This window comes from Camarhynchus parvulus, chromosome 4 (genome assembly GCF_901933205.1).
Source record: "Camarhynchus parvulus chromosome 4, STF_HiC, whole genome shotgun sequence".
NCBI classification, from domain to species: domain Eukaryota; kingdom Metazoa; phylum Chordata; class Aves; order Passeriformes; family Thraupidae; genus Camarhynchus; species Camarhynchus parvulus.
In genome coordinates this window covers 44,809,386-44,827,454 of record NC_044574.1, presented here as the reverse complement: position 1 = coordinate 44,827,454, position 18,069 = coordinate 44,809,386, and the positions used below count along the sequence as shown (strand labels likewise).

Sequence of the window (18,069 nt, the reverse complement as noted above, 5' to 3'; positions counted from 1 at the left end):
TGAAAAAGGTACTCAAAAAATTCTAAAGATAAAAGGGAGAAACATGCATTGAAAGAATAAAAAAAGACAAACTAATTCCACTTCCATATGGAATACCTGCACCAGTCTGCAGCTTTGATCTTGGCAAAGCAGGAATGAGAAAGGGGTTTTATGATGTTTATTGAAGGCTCAACTGCATTTCTTCTTAACTATATTGATTTTTACACATAAGAAAGAAAGCTTTATTTGTGTAACAAAGGGGGAGTGAAATATATCTAACACCACACTTGATGGAATAAAGGCTCTGCAGCACACATCTCATAAAGCTCTAATGCAATATGCTCCCCCTATTTAATTTGTCTTTTCTATCTATATACAGAGGGAAGAGCCACGCTGTTGAGCAAGGCTTTTCATACTGCAGTTTGCTGCAATGTTTATTGAAGCAAGCAGCAAGTGCTATTAAGTTACCCCTGGGAAACCAAACGTGGGTATGGTTTGAATTATAAGCTTGCAATTCTTTTTTCTCAACATCGATCTGCCTTCTGTATTAAGAGTTAACTTCATTATTAAGCAGGAATGTAAGGCTTGCATCTTACTTGCCCCAAAATGTATTAAAAGGTGAAATATTATATTTTGAAATGCTTTCCTGAATTGAAATGTGGAGTCAAAGTTGACCCTACAAATAGCTACAATGTCCCCTATCAAAAATCCACTCTATGTACTAGTGGCTTTTTCCTTCACAGATTCTACTCAGATGCATACACAGACACCTTGCTTGAAAATTAAAGTCCACCAAAACTCTGCCTTTAGAACAGTATTATTTTTATCTGAAACAAAAAACCAATCAAGTCTAGATTTACTGCAACACTCCCCAGTACTGAATATACAGTAACAATGCTCAACTTTTCAGCCAGAGTTTTTTCCCCTTCATTATTTCCATCTCTTAATGAATAATTATTTGAATTTACTGCACTTGAAATATAATGTAAGTTGAGAATAGTTTTGTTCCCTTGAAAGTTAATGTATTAGAAACTATCATATCCTGACAAAATTAAGCTGTGCTTCATCTGCTCCTACTTGGAAACTGACTCAAAGGTAGAAATAAAATTTATTATTAGTTCAGCAACAAGAAACATTACGAGAATTTTTCTTCTGACAAGTAAAACTCTTCTCTAGTTACTGATGCATGGTTGCCCAAGAAAGCACATCTCATGTCATCTGAAGGCCTCTTTGAGAAAACCTGCTAGATACTGTGAGACTTCTGTGACCAAGAAGGAATCAAGAACTTGTGTATATAAGGCAAAAGAACATGTCTTTTATGGCAAGAATTATAAGATATAGTAGAGTGAAAAAAGTACAAATATATTAGAGAGTTAAAGGAAATCTCAAGGACACTGCAATGCACCAAACACACCAGGAAGGCAAAAGAAACAAATGGAAAATTGGGGTCTATTAGCTGCTCTTTAACAGATATCTCAGTTTATGAACTTTGCAGTCTGTAAAAGATAATTTCTGTGTGTTTAGAAATAATCAAGAAGCACTTGTTAATGCTCATCTTTGAGAATGACACTGCACAGGTGTCAATTCACTCCCTATCTTTTAAAAGGCCTTTTAGGTTTGTAGGAGTTTGTAAACGTTTGTAGGCAAAATGCTTTAATTCTAGATATCTTTGACCTGCATTTTACTACAGTTGTTTCCATAATTCAGCACTAACAGACTTTGTTTGACTTAAATAAGGCTGATTACAGTTAGGAGAGGATTTAAAAATTGGCTCTACAGTCCCACTACCTTAAGACATTCTGGTGAAAAAAAGTTAGGTTTGAACATCAGCTTTTACCCAAGTTTTAATGGAAAGATGCATCACCATATTTCTCAGGGTTGTCCAGAGCCTTTTCCAGCTAGGGTACTGGAACCTAACAATGGAATTCCCTGCTGTTCACTCAGCTGCCCATGAAACCCTATAACCATGTATCAAGCCTGCCACAGTCAGCCCCAACAAAAATGTAATGCAAGCCTGTTTACAAACCTCACCTCAGTCCCATCAGCCTTTGACACCTCTGTGAAGAAAACAACCTCTCAAGTTGTTCTCCACCCTTATGTTGAGAAAGGACAGGATCAACTGCTAGACAAAGCAAAGTTTGTCCCTTTTATTTCTTCCTGTCACAGATGTCCTCACTTGGGGAATGGAAGGTTGTTTGATTTTTTTTAAATATCAGTCTTAAAAGGAAAGAAATGTATGAACTCTGTCAATATGCAATGAACTACTGTCCATCAGCAAAAATTTGTAAAATAAGTACAGTAGTTAACTATCTCAAAGGAGAAGTGGAAAGACACTGCAGCTCTTGCTCACTTTCTCATAATACATGGATGAAAAATCTGCGCAACATAAGTGATATGGAATGACATCCACTGCATCTTTAATTCTTTTGTGAATAGCAGACTACACTCTCAAGGATTATCATGAGTATCTTTTCGTGATAAGAACTCACACAAAAATAAGCAGTATTTTTTTTCCAGGCAATCATATTTGCCAGGATATAGCTATTCAAGATTTTACAAGTTGACTGCACTCACCTACTTCACCCCGTAGGATGAAACTATGGATATAGTCATGAGGGTCATGACATAATGAAAAAAAAAATGGAGCATGAGAAATCTCAGGAAGCATAAAATAACCCAGACTCTCCTCTTTGCTCAGAGATTTCAAAAACTTTTAATCTCAAGAAGATTCATTTCCATCTGGGCTGTATGTGGGATGAGAATGACAAGCATACATACTACTTCAAATAAGACCTTAGAATCTAAATATTTTTGGTCTCTTGGCCCCTTTGCAATCTTTTGACAAAGATTCAACCATATCTTCACACTGCTTGCCCTGATCACTAACAGTGGTATGATAAAAACTGGAAGAAGCTTCGCTAGCACTTCAAACAACCCCTGCAACCTAGCATTCAGAAACAAAATGAGAACATTTAATTCAGCACTAATGAGTGGCCTTAGCATAACAAACTGCCCCTCACCCATCCAGAAGGCATTGATTTTCCCAGCCAGCACACTTCTCACACATCCAGTAAATGTGTCTCAAAATGCAACTCCAGCCCTTGGTTTCTGGAATTCTGCAAGGCAAATCCCCTGAAGCAATCCAAAATGCATTCACTGCAGGAAGGACAGCAGAAAGCACTTTAGAACTGCTTGCAGATAATGGAAAACACTTTCAAAGCAGTTCATGCTGCTTCTCTGAGGTGTTCCAGTAAAGGAAATGAAAATTATAAGAGCCACTTGTAAACTTTAGAGTGAGATCACAAAGTCACAAAATTGCTGCAGTGCTGCAGTACACCTGTTTCAATTAAAGCAATTATCCTAAAACAAAGGACATTCCTGCCTTCACTGTATCAGCCAGCAGTGGCTGCACTTCTTTTCTCAAATGCCTATTTAACTAGCATATAACAAGAACGTTTTCATCTTTTATGTACCTTCTGCTGGTAATTGCTAAATTGTAAGTGAAAACAAATACTTGCTCTATCTGTATGAAGTCAAGCCTCATGACTTCATCCTCCTTCTTACTAAGCTTAGCGAGGTCTGGAGTGGGCAAAATTAGGTTCTACAGAGAGGAAAAAAATGTTTGTACAAATGGCATCAATTTACCCTTGATCTAGTTGGTTTTCCCTATAAAGAAAATTATTGATCTTCCCTATGGTAACAATGGGAAAACAGAACCAAAAAATTTCTGAGGTGTCCTTCCACAGCACCAACCTAGCAGGTAGACCAGAAAGATTCCTGACTATCAAACATGACAAAGCTAATGCTATGCCCAAAAAGCTGTTTCCCATCAAGCAATATGGCCTTATTTCTTGGTTTAGGCCTTTCTCTCTGATCTGTCCTATGAATCCTTTCAGCTGAATACCTACTGATGGACACAGGCTCTTGCTTCTAATGAACAAGGCTAAACACAAACATGGCATAGAGAAGACAGAAAGCATTTCTCTATTTCAAGGTAGACCTGCTCCTCTATCACAATTGCAAAGAGGTAAAATCTGTCATTACAGTCACTTCTTGGAGAGCAAATTGCACCTTCAGTAGATTTTAGCACAAAACAATCAGGTAATTCAGAAATGATTTAGACATGAACAAATAATGAAAAGAAATATACCATAATGACAGCACAAAGAGCTGGAGTAATATGCTGCTCTTTTATGATTGCCATGGAACAAGTCCTTAAGGTCACATGAAAACCTGAACAAGTCTTTAAAGTCACAGGAAAACCTGAGGAAGCTGTATGAAGTTTGCACTACCAGATGTAACCACCACTTGAAGATTTCCCTTATAGTATAACTATGGTTTTATAAACATTAAATATTTAAAAACCCTTAATTTCAAAGTGTCCTGTTAGGGCACACCAAAGCATCCTCTTTATGTGAATTTTTTTTAAATTACCAGAGTTTCTCTTATCAGGATGCCTTTAGATGTTCGCATCCTGACACAGTGCAGGCAGTTTTGGATTTATTATCACATTTAAACTCTATTGACTTAAATTCAATGTCTTGGCTTTTTCTTTTGCCTTCTCTTGCCTTTTTTTATCTGCCCCCCTTTGATTCCATTGTTACTTCCCTTTCTCACAAATTCTTAACTTTAATTTCTTCAAAATAAGAAACAAAGAATGGAATACATGTTCAGCAGATACTATTTAGGGAAAACATTTTTGTAATTCAGTACATTTACCTCTATCACAAGAGAATATATTTCAGAAAATAGTGCTTCCACAAAAAAAAAAAAAAAAAACAAAACAAAAAAAAAAAAAAAAAAAAAAAAAAAAAAAAAAAACCAAAACAAAACCACACTGATCTTGCAAGAAATAAAATTTTGGGTAAGTTGCTGTGATTCCAACAGCTATGGTCTGGGAAGGTCACACCATGGCAACTGATGTACAAAACAAGAAAGTGTCCTACACATTAAGTAGTCTAATTTGTATGCCAGGGACTTGACAGACACTGATCACCAGGCAATGTTTATCAATAAATAGAACCATTTACTGCAATTTGGGCTCAGATTTGTGTTCCCTGAATTTGTAATGTGATTAAATACACTGAATTAACCGTAGGTGACATCCCAACTACTCCTAAATTACAGATGACCATTGACACGAGAAAATCTGTAGAAATCTGGCTGCACTCTCAGAGCAGTCATAGAATGGTTTGGATTGGAAAGGGCCCTTTAAGACCATCTCATTTCTAGCCCCTGCCCAAGGGTCCTTTCCCATGGGCAGGGACACCTTCCACTAGACCAGGTTGTTCAAGGGCCCATCCAACCTGGCTGGCAATCTTTCCTTTTATGGGGCATCAACAGCTTCTCCAGGCAACCTGTTCCAGCATATCATCCACACTTACTGGGTTTCTAAAACTACTGCTTCCTTTGCCACAAGTCAGAGTACTGAGAGAGGGCTTCTGAGATCTCACAAATTAGATGGCTTCATCTTCTCCTGCCTTTGCAATCTGATTATAAATCCATATTTTAATGCAACTCATTTACTTGAGCATTCATCCAGAAATTCAAGTTAATGTGATAAGCAGGTTTTTTTGATGTATAACATGTCTGAGTTATGAGGCTGTAGAAGAAATTGTCCTCCAGTTTAAGCTCTTTCTGACAAATACATGACAGTCACTAAAAACACCCAAACACTAACAACAGAACAACTCAAGACAAATATCCCATCAGTGGTGGACAAGCACTTTATATTTGTTTTGAACTTTTTAACAGCATTCATGCTAATGTTGCACACAGAAGGAAGTAAATGAAGTAGAAAATCATTACATAAATGTGCAACTTCAAAAAAAATGAGCAATGACAGAGCTAACAGTGAGTTAAAAACCAAGCTAAATAAAACACTCAGGAACAAATTCAGTTGAAGGCTGACTTCTCTATATTAAACCCATCTCTGCTTCCTCTCTACTGCCTTAAGACAGATTCTACATAAGAAACTACTATATAATAAACTACTTGTTTCTATATAAGAAACTACTTGTATTTCTGTCCGTCAGATAAAGTAAACAGCTTAGTTAAATGAATGCCCACCTGCCTTCACAAATTTAACCACGTACCTGCAGAATTGACTGTGATGCCCAAATGCATGTTGCAACTTGCACAACATCCAAAACACATTTTTCCAATAAGAATATGTCCTCAGTATTGGTTTAACACACACAATTACCTTCCCCCGCCCCGCAAAACAAATTCTCAAAATTATTACTGGTCCTAAAATAAGAACAAATTGGAGAGTTTCCTGGGTAACAATTTTGGGTCCTCCTCCACTGGGAAGACCTTGCAGAAAGATTTTGTATAACTACTACTGCTTTACACCACAAAGATGCTTCCTGGAAAAAAACCAATTCTCTATGTTAAGGTTCTTGCAAACAGATTTACCATACAATACATACATACCTACCCTACATTGCAGTAGAGCCTCACTGTGGGATAGAAACAGGAAAATTATGTCTACACAATTATGTACACTGGAAGAAAAGTATCTCACTGGTACTTCCACCTTTTCAAGCACACTATCATCCATTTCTAGTTCTAAAGGTACAGAAAAGAAAGTGAAAACAAATCTGTCCTGAACTGTTTTTGACACCAAATTAAACCTTATCCCACTACAGTCAGAGAACCTGTGTAGTTCAAATACAGTAAAACGCCGAAGCTTGAGGTAGCCAGGCCAGGACCAAAGAATTATGAAGCATCCTGCTTTTTACATCATCAAGTCCGTTGTTGTTTGACCAAATCTGTATAACTACATTTTTACTTTCCTCTTGAGCATTCAGAAAACAGAAAAAGATAAAAATTCAATAGGTGCATGCCATGATAGGTCTATCACCATGGTCATTGTACTTGTATTTCATTAGTGTCTAATGTAAGACTCCTCAGGATCCCGCAGTTTAACACACTACCAAGTGCCAGCTGCTCAGCAATAACCACTTGCACATTTGGTAAAGGTATGAAAAACAATGTGCAGTTTTAATTTTCCTCCTCTGGAGTTTATTCTGCCTGTTCCATTTTCCATTTACTGCAGATTAACGTTGTAACTGCACAAACATCTCAAATGTTCAGAATCACCCCTCACACGCACTGCCTGCAAAGGCCATAGGACCAGACCAGAGCAAGTCTAAAACAATCTCTGTTCAATGTACCTCGCACAGATCTCAGGCCTCACTGCTGAGCCCTGCACATCCTGTTTAGCAGGGAACACCACATACCAACATGGAAGTAGCCTTGCAGCATTAGGAAACAAATTTCTTAGAGTGCTCCCTGCCCACACCCACTCAGTGCTAGAGCATACTAACATGAGCATGAAGCTGAGCTCCCACTCTCCGAGGCACACTTGTGCCAAAGCAAGTGCCTCAGGAGACACCTGAGCATAGCAACTTCTACTGAATCTATAGCTGGTACAGACTGCAGTATGCTCCTGTAGAGTTTAATGCCCTTGCAGGTACCAGGCCCGGCTAATCAGGATCACGACAAAATGAAACATTTCTTAAATTAAATTCTCATTATGATATCAAAATTCAGTGATCCAGATTTCAGCAATATACCAAGAAGAGAAATATCCACAAACAAAACAATATGTTCAGGAGTCAATTTCAAAAATTGACAGAGCTTACACCTCTTGAGAGACTTCTCATCATTCTGATCTTTCAGTAAGAAATAAATACCTATAAAAGTGGAGGAACTTAAGTTTGGAAACACTCCTCTAAAGATTTCTACTACTTTGATAAAGACTTAGATTCTAAACTATCATTTATCCAGTACTGGATTGGTTTTTTGTTACACAATAGTGAAAACTTTTTCACTCATTAAGCAAAACAGATTGTTTAGGGGAGAGCATGGACATTTGGAAATTCACATGTGGCATAATTGTGGTGAGAAATAAAATAGCATAATTGACTTCTGTAATATTTAAAGTATTTTAGGTTAATATTCAACCCTTGATTTCTGATAAAAAGGACTAACTTTTCACAGAAATCTCCAATATGTTACAGCCAATGAACGAGTTGTCACAGTTTGAAAGGATAGTTCTGCTTTTTAACTGTATTATTTAAGGCATGGTTGTGTTCAAAATGAATGTTATTTATTATTATACATATCATTCAAAATGAGCATGGACTTAACAGCATGTGGGAGTACAAAAACTATGGCATACACTATATATTTACCAGCTAAGATACAGAAATATGGCTTGCCATTTTAATGAATTCTATAAGCATCAGTGTTGAAATACAGGCTGTAAGTTTGCCAAATGAAACATAATTGTTTTTAAACTCTTAGAAAACCAGCTGACAATAGCTTGGCAAGAACACTAGCAGAAAATTAAAACAAAACTGTCCTGAATGTGCCCTTTAAGCAGAAAATTCTTCTGTTTCCAAACTGCTAAATGTAGGATCTGGCCTAAACTTTCACTGAAAATACATTTTCCCCCAATTCAATCATTACAGACTATTTCATTCAAGGCCAAATTAGATTTCGCCTCCTCTAAAATAGCTAGTCTTGAACAGGGAATGGAATTGATACGGGAGAGAAACATATTTGAAAGTTTCAATGATAAGATTACTGTGTTGCAAAACTAGAAAGCACGTATAACCTTAAAGTTTTGATTAAAAACACTGGCAAAATTTCCTTTGATAGTGCACAGCAACAAGGCTTTGTTGATTAAATAGAGCTATTCTGAGACACACTAGGCTGGGGAATTAGCATTCCATGTTTAGAGGTAGGAAGCCTACAGCAACTAGAGACTCAGTGAAATATCTACAAATAGACATCTCAGGGGGGTGGAGGAATAAAGGTATATTGAGTTTTGTGCATTTTTATTAGATTTTCCAGATACTATGGAACATCCTTTCCAAGCAAGACTACTTCTATTATTTGATTAAATCTTTATAAAGTTTTCTCATAATACCAGCCTACCTTTAAAAAATACTGTTTAAAAGATTCAGATGAATTTGAAATGCAAAGTACCTTTAGGTACTTCAAGTAAGATTAAGCTGCTAAAGGTTACTTTCTGGACAGAGCTAGAATCATTTAGACTCTCATAAAGATGTTGGGATTCTATCAGGCTTAATTGAAGGCCTTGCTTTTGTCAGGAAAATCCACAAATGCCAGAGGTCTATGGCCAAAAAGGAGACAGAAGAGTCCTGCAATTTTATTTGAATAAACAAATAAAGGGAGAGATTCCACTGAGGCACATGCACACGGGGTTTTCTCTCTCAAGGTTTTGGAGGCCACAGCCTCCTTTGATCCTAAACTCCCAGCCACATGGTGCCCTCTTCCCTTCCCCACTGGCTGAGGCACTAGGAAGGTACAGCCCTCCCAAACCACCTACCACATATCCCCCCTTGAACCTACTACTTTACCCCAGAGTTCAGAAACTCAGGCTTGTGCAGACCCTTGTCTGTTTCAGAGGCCAAGCTGCCTGGACTCTGCACCAACCTGCAGCCCAGAGTCAGTAGACACATTAAGACCCATTTCAAAGATGTTAAACACCCTGCGCTTTTTCCCATTGGGGGTTGTAAAAACTGTTCCATTATCCTTGCCGGTACCTTTATCTTTCCTTCATTCCTTATTTCATATCCTTTGTATCCCTGAGATGCCTTTCTAACCAACTCCTGGAAGGGCTGACTTAGCCTCCTCTCCAGCCTCTGCTGCATGTGGGCTCTCACCCTTCCTCAGTTTGAAGGAAACTTGAACGGAGACTATAACTCACATGAATTGTTTATTACAGTTCCCTCAAACAAGAGGCAGTTGAAAAATAATGATCCAATAGTCATTTTTCAGAGGTCTTTTTTTCCCTCTTAAAATGCTCCTCTAAACTGAGTTTACAATAGGAACAAGCTGTTCTAGGCAGACACAGTCTGCTTGTACAACATGAGATACACTGGCCACCTTCTTGGAAGTTTTTATACATCAGCCCAAGCACACAATCCTGGCCACCACTACACAGTCACAACTGAACTACAGGAATGCTGCTGCAAACATTGCAAAAGAATCTTACTAATAAATTACCTTAGGAAAATAATTTCTTCTTAAAGGGCTTTATACTGAATACTGCATATTTACTAGTTTCCCACAGCATTTCTTATTTTTAAAGGCAACCTAATCAAACTCAGAAGATATCTGGTTTCTGCTGTTAATATGGTTTTGTTCATTTAAGCAATTTATTTCTGTCACCATGCATATTATAATTTAACAAAAAGCAAGTGCACAAGTCTTTTCAATCACAAATTTTAATAAAGCAGAGGAGCACCATACTTGTGGCTTCTGATTAAAGTACTGCTTGTTTTCATTTAATGCTCACTAGCATATTAGCAATAAAATGCTTTGAAGGCTGTACTGTATTTAGCCTTTCATTTTTACAGAGGACACAGCACTGCTTAACATTAAGGCTTTTATTTTCAGTCTTCAAATGACTAAAAATTGTCCATGTTCGATTCATTCCAGGCATACTATAATTTTTTCTTTCATCTATTTAAACTGTAAATGTTTCACAAATAAATGAAAATCATGAAAAACAGAAGGGTACACTATATGAAAATATGTTTAGCATATATTACCTTATTTCTTAAAAGTTTAATTCATAAATGTCATTCTATTCATTGTTCTGTTTTTCCCAAAGCTTCTAGAATTTTTTATATTTTCCACTTGAAAATAAACAATGATTACTATTTCAATTGTTCCTCTAATCTGGTATTAAAAACAAATAGACAAACGCCACTTTATACTGACTACAGTAAACAAACTTGAATTATTTATTCTTCATGATTTAACAATTGCCCTGTAGAGAGAACAACTAAAAAATTTAATATTTCTTTTGGGGTTTGGGTTTTGTATTTTTTTTTAATTGGAAGCAAGTATAACAATAAATAATGAGTGAAAATATTCTTCATTACATTACAAAACATACTTCATTACATTTTTACATGAAAATACATTGCTTTGTTTGAGAGGCACAACACATGCATGTCCCCAGTGCTGAGAAATGTGGAGGATAAAGCACATCTAGACATAAATTGAACTGTATGTGACAGGGTCTCAGTCAGGTTTGGGGACAGGGGGTTGTTTATCTTTTAGTCTGACATTATTTCTTGTAAGGAAACTCTTTTATGCATCTCTAGAGAAGGGGATCTAGGATTAGCTCTTAGATCCAGCTGCTCTATTCAGATTCACCTTAACTTGGTGTCAGGGCAAAACTCTGACAACCAGGAAAGCCTCCTTTCTGATGTTGGTTTCTCCAGAAAGGAAACCCAAAGATGCAGGGCTGGACAGAAGCTGTGGTATGCTCCAACAGAAAGACCAGACACAGCCATATATTTTTTTCAGCCATACATTTTTTTTCAGCTATGAAGACCTGCAAGATTAAGTAACTCACTTGAGATGAGTTTACCAGTAGGTACAGAGAAAAAAACTATGAAACTTGACAAAGGCACTGCATTTCAGTTTCATGGTATTACACAAATTCTTTATTTCTTACACCGAAGCAACAGCAGTGAACCTTAGCCACAGACAGCAGCTATTTATAAACACCTGTGTAAAGTTTCAAGTCCTTTCCATCTGTTAAGCATGTGGTCCAAATGTAATGGGTGCTTTTCAAACTCAGCTGTACCTCTGCTTGAACAGCCTCAGTGTCAAACAAGTGTGGGACTCTTCTTACCTAACTGTACACAAAAGTTCACAGAAACATTGAAAAACAAAGTAATGATGGGAATGGTAAAAGCAGTTTGCTTTAACTGTCAGGCCTGTGACAGCATAAATTATCCACTGTGGCTTCATACAAAGCCTTGCTTTTTTACAATGCAGGGAGCCAATAAACACTAAGTGAACATCAATATCATTACATGAAATAGATTCCAGTTTAAATCTTGGTATTCGTGACTGCCTTCCTATCTTCCTTCATGGTGGTTTCAAAAAAATATTTTCAATACCATTCTGAAATTATTATTTTTGTTTACATTTAATAAAACATAGGGTTCTTTTTAATCACAGCTCACATTGCAGTAGTCTGATTTTGATTTATAAAAAAAGGTCAGGACAACTTTATTTTTTTAACAATAGTCAGAAATCACTGGACCTCCCTGGGGGCTGTAATTATATCAGAAACTATTGCTGCTGTTTACATTGGGGTGCTTAAGCTTGTTAGAGGATATAAAACATTCTTTATTACCTACAAGCAAAAAAAGGAGTATATAAACTAATCAAATCCTCAAAGACCAGCTTCAAGAGATAGACAGGGAAAGAGTCACACTGTGGGTTTTGAGTCCCCAGGCACAAATGTTCTTCTTTAAGAAACTGAGATTGCTGCTTTCTTTCACCTTTATCACAACACCAGTGGTATCAGTGCTACAATTTTTCAAATGTGAGTGATCAATTGCTTCTATGCAAACTTCAGTAATTGCTGCTTGCAACAGAATGGGAGAGGATCAGCATAAGGAACACAGCTGGTTAGGATCAATTTTTGAATCTGAATGAGCATCCCAACACTTCTGAAGGCAAATTATAGCTTTGAGGTACTTCAGTTCTGGCTTCTTTGATACTCAAATTACAAATACATTATTAATAATAGTAATATTACTTAATAATTAATATTGAATATTAACATTAATATTAATATTAATATTATGATGGTATTACTGAATCTGCTTCAAAACTCCACCACTAGACCTCCTGGATTTTGAATCAAATCATTGTCTGAGAACTCTTTTTTTTCCCTAAAAGTGAAGGAGCTGAAAAATTATTTACTACTAAAAATTTAAGTGTTCCCTAATTCTTGAGAAAAACAAAAATCAAGTATTACTTATGTCTCTTCGCTGCCTAGATTCCCTCCCAGAATGCTACTTACATAAACATTGACCCAGAAACAGCTGAAGATACAGAAATGTACACTGTGTAAGTAAAGGACTCACAAGGGAAGACCTCAATGAAGATAATCACACTCCTGAATGTGTGCAGCTTTAATGGAATTTGTACAAAATTAATCCAGGTTAGAGTCCTTTGCAGAGTCCTGACAAGTAGCAAGCCTGTCTGTCCCACCAAGCATCCCAAACAGATTTTAGATTTGAGCTAGACCAGGCCTTGGACAATCCACCTGAAGCAACCTCAGTACCTCACAGATCCTGTTCCATCAGCAGAAAACAGATCTCTATGCACCTCTATACACAACAGACTTTCTGTAAAAGAAAGGTTTGAATCTGTTGCAAACCTGCAGGAGACAGGTTTGTGTGGAGGTCGCAGGTGGATGAGGCTTAGGCAGCGCAATACATGAAAAAGTGACAGAGACAAATGATGCCAGAGTAGAAGGCCAGTGCATCCTCTGCTGGCCGAGCCTACTGTTACTTGCTCCCCTGCCAATGTGTGGAACTGGCTGCGAGTAGCAGCTGCTGGGAAAGCAGCCATCCCTCTTTGGTGCTTTTACATATTTACTCAGCAATTACTCCAGCTATTTCACATCCATACTCAGGATTTGACTGCCTTTATTCCCCAAGATCCAGACTCCAAACTATAAGTCCCCAGGTCATGCACAGTGGTATCCTGTCATTGATACAGAATGATCACTGAGCATACTTCTGTCATTATCAGACTGCCCTGCTGACTGCTCACATCCACAAACATCAGTTTGCCTAATAATTGGGATAGCATATGCATATTTGGAAATGCTATTAAATGTAGTTTTGCTCATAAATGCAGCTTTCTTCTTTAAAGAAGCTTGCAATACTGGATGTTGGGTCTAGACAGAAAACAAACAGTACAATAACCATACCCGTTTCACCACCAGCCTTAGGTAGAAAGCAAAACAGTACTGAGTTTTGATATTTTATCTACTACTAACTTATAAAACAGCTGGAAAAGTCACTCTGCCTTTCTTCCCTGGTGTCTTTATCTGTATAATGAGAGTAGTAGGTGAAGATGGCGTGCAAAGCTAATGTCATTACAAAGCTGCACTCGATAACTAATAACTAATGTGGTTAGTCGGATGTTTTAAAATGATACAAAATATAAAGTACTTGGTAAAAAACCTGTCTTGACATCGGAAGCAGTCATTTAAAATGATGAACCAGAACAGAAAAACAAACCATTGAGTCACCTTTGCAGACTCAGGCCCTCAGACTTCTCTTTCTTGATTCCTCATTCAGAAAATGAGGATAAAATATTGTTCCAGCTAATAAAAGAATCACAAAAATAAGGCTGAGCTCCCCGCAAGCAAGTCAGTCAAACCTCTGGTATCCTGCAACATGTCTTTCATTTCCTTTTCATTGAGTGCCCAGCTTGGCAGTCACTGGCTTGATTTAAGTGTTGCTGAGCCTTGCAAAGACACATGAAGGAAATGGGAGCCATAAATAGACAGTATTTCTGTGAATAAGGGAACATGACTGGGACACAGCAACATAGAGTCACAGGTTTCTGGTTCAGATTAAGGGCTGCCTCTGATTTACACGAGGACTTCAGAAGTAATTTGAACTTTTAATCACATTTTTCCACCAGTCAATGGGATGTGTTCCAACACTACCAAGGAAGTAACAAAATACACACTGACAATTTTGAGGCACCCAGATATTGCAATAAACACCAATAAAAGCATAAACAAGTAATTAACATTCCTGTGCCAAGTCTAGCATGGTTTTGCTGTACAATCCAGGCTGGATCCCATATGGAGAGCTGAGACACTGCAAAAGGATGATCAATTTTTAATTAACGACACAACACATGATTAGCCAATTCAGAGGAGGTACACATATAGGACCGAATTAATATTGCTCGTACAACTTTTATTCTTTAATTTCCCAACTTCCTGGCTCTACATTACCTCCTCTTCAGCACAGCCACGTTGGTACTGTGACACCGTAAGAGATGCACCAGGGAGAGACAAGAGACTGCTTGCACTTGAGGGCCACTCTCCAGGGCAAGGTCTCCATCCCCAGCACCGCACCGGGACACAACACGCTGTGGGAACCTCCCCCCCCCTCACAGCCGGCCCCGCACCGACCTGCCGGGCTCATGGCTCCGCTGCCTGCGCTGTCCGGGCACCAAAGCCCCGGCCCGAGGATTCTGTCCCGGCCCGAGGGATCTGTCCCAGTCCTAGGGCTCTGTCCCGGCCCGAGGATTCTGTCCCGGCCCGAGGGATCTTTCCCAGTCCTAGGGCTCTGTCCCGGCCCGAGGGTTCTGTCCCGGCCCAAGGGCGCTGTCCCAATCCTAGGGCGCTGTTCCGGCCACTAAAGCCGCGGCCCGAGGGCGCTGTCCGGCCCGAGGGCGCTGTCCCAGTCCTAGGGAGCTGTCCCGGCCCCAGGGCTCTGTCTCGGCCGTGGTGCCGGGACGGAAGCTCGGGCCCCTCCGCGGCTGCTGCGGCCGCGGGGCTCCGCTGCCCCCGGGCCCCACCCATATCCTGCCCTGAACACACACACCCTCAGCCGGCATCGCCCGGGAGCCGTGGTAAGAGCCCTCTGCTGTCGAGGTGCTCGGGGTGTGGGCAGAAAACGAGGTGGGAGTCGAGCCTTTCCAGCTGTGCCAGAGTGTTGGGGTTTGGTTTTCTCTCACACTCATCCAGTGGAGAAAAGCCGCTCAGGGACGGAAGGCACCTGGGAGGTGTCCGCCAGCGATCAAGTGTTCTGGTGTGGTATGATTAGCACCTCCATGATATTATGCCACGTATTTATTTTTTGGAGTGGTGCAGAGTAAAACAAAATCTAAAAAAAGGTCAAAACAAGCAGCCCATGAGAGACGTGTCAGCTCACTGCTGCACTGGCTACCAAATTTAGGACCTATCAATCAAGGTGGCATCTTCCATGCTCAAAATGAAAGGCCAGACCCAGCACAAGGAGTTGGAGTTTCCCCATAAAACAGGATTACAGAAAAACTGAAAGAACCTTCTGAAATAAGTTTTCAAAGGAAGCAAACCTTTTTAAACCACTTTGTGCACAGATGTGTGCTTCTTCCCCACCCAATCTCCTATGTTCACCTTCTCTACATGACCTTTAATGTTTTGGGGCTGATTTTAGCGAAACATGGCAAAGGTTTTGAAGATCTCAAATGCGAATTTGCTAAGTACCAGTTTCAGGAATGCAGGTGTCCAAAATGAGGAGACTCTGCCTGAACTGAAGGAAAGGCTGCAGAATTAATTCAAGCAGTATTAAAGGAAGGAAAATTCACATAAAAGAAGTCGTTATTGATGTCTTAGTGTGACAAAACCTTCACAGTTTGCAATCAACTACAAACCACAAATTGCAGGAGGCTGGAGTTCCATCAGGGAACTACTTCTGTAAAGACTTTGCACGCTGCAGGGTCTATGTCCAGCTGAATGACTTGGAAAACAGAACCCTCTGAGCTGTTCCTGTTTCTATCATTACACAGGTAGATAGTTTTTGATTATTATCATTTGTTATGTTTCAGGGGTTATTTTCAGTCACTTCTGCTAACGTGTGGGTGGTTTTGGTAAATTTCTGACTTGGGCTGGCCTACCACACAGAGGAAACATCTAGCTACAAGGACGCTGGGAAAATCTGATCTAGATCCAGTCATGTCAGGGTAAATGTGCATCGGGAAGAGAGCCGGGAATGCCTCCCCTTGGTGCTTGCTGCTCATTTTTTACCTTTGGATTTTATTAATTTAATTGACGGGTATCTGGGCAATATCTCATTCCATTGCTGTATTTCTGGGTGCAAGGGATGCAGCACTATGGTGTCAGTAGTCTTGAGCTGTGAGCAGGATAAGCGCGAACGAAATATCTTGTAATGGAGGATGCAATATGCCAAAGATAAGACATTTAGAAACACTGCATCTATTTTTCCATGGCAACAATAATTGCTGCTTCCTAAATGATGGGTTAGGTGATGTGCTTGGATGTGGTTGGGATGATTGAGCGTTCTGAACTGCGAGGATCTTCACTGTGGAAACAGGAATTCATAAAAAGAAAAACAATCATTAAATACAAATGTATTTAAACATAAAAATAACAAAAATGGAACTTGGAACTCTCATTTCAGTAAAAACAAAACAAAATTAGGGGGTTATCCTGGGTGTCAGGATGAGAGACAAAATGGATTGTGATAGCCCAATTATTTACATTATGAGAGCCAGAACTGTGGAAATGAGTCCTAAAAGGAAGAACATGATTTGCTTTACTGAGGTTTTAAACCGAAAAACAGGCAGGCTGCTACTAGTCAAGGAAAGAAAAGCCTTCAGCAGAATCCAGAAGCAAGAGAATCCCTTTCCCTGCTCTACATGGAAACCTTGCTGGAGGCGTTGGCCAGTGTGCATGGCATGCCCAGAGATCTGCAGTGGCCAGGGCAAAACCTGTGCTCTCCTCTGGTGGCCAAGGTGCTATGTGTAGGGCGATCCATGTAGGGCTGGGACAGGTTACTGAGAAGATGGAGATGGAAGGTAGGGCAGGAATTGTGTTGTTACATCCTAGTTTGAGGGAGAATAAGACTTGGTGAGGATTGTGGTGGTTGTAAAGGACTGCTTGGTCTGGTGCAAGTTGCTCATCATGGTGGGTGCACTTTCACCTCTCCCTGCTGACGGTGAGGCTGAGTCTGCTGGGTCTGTGCTTTTAGCTGGACCCAACTGGGCCTTTGCTACATAGCTCAACTGGTTTACTCTTGAACACGTTTCTTTTCTGAGCTGTGGTGCTGCCATCACAGCTTTTGAGACAGTGATACTGGCCTGACCAGGATACCACATGAATGGTGAACACCGTGCTGATCTCTGACTATTTGCAACTCAAGATAGTGTTAGGTATACTGAGGCCTACACCCAGCAGAATTATTTCTAAGAGCAAAACAGCTCAATTCTCTAACTACAGTGTTATTGCCTTTAATTTACACTGCTTTTACCAGCCCAGTCATGAAGATTTTCTCTGGAGTAGTGTCTGCATATGACTAGGTATTACTGCCAGTGTCAGCAGACTCCTACTTAGAAATTAAGTTTGCTGTGCAGTCTGGCAGAGGTTGAGGTCTCTCTACAAGTCCAGCAGAAGAATTAGGTTTCCCCAGTTCTTCAACCTCGTAATGATTGCACTTTATATATATCATAAAGCCACAGAATTTATAATTTATGCTGGAGGTG

At 39.4% G+C, this 18,069-nt stretch overlaps 1 protein-coding gene across 1 annotated transcript in view; it reads right to left on the bottom strand.

Annotated features, from left to right (window-relative positions):
* The window catches only part of BANK1 (B cell scaffold protein with ankyrin repeats 1), a 132,460-nt gene extending 117,346 nt beyond the window's left edge, over positions 1–15,114 (bottom strand). Inside the window, exon 1 of the mRNA XM_030948002.1 lies at positions 14,996–15,114. Within this exon, the coding sequence (XP_030803862.1) occupies positions 14,996–15,008 (13 nt within the window). The 5' untranslated portion in view covers positions 15,009–15,114. The remainder of the gene's footprint in view (positions 1–14,995) is intronic.
* Between the last annotated feature and the right edge of the window lie 2,955 nt (positions 15,115–18,069).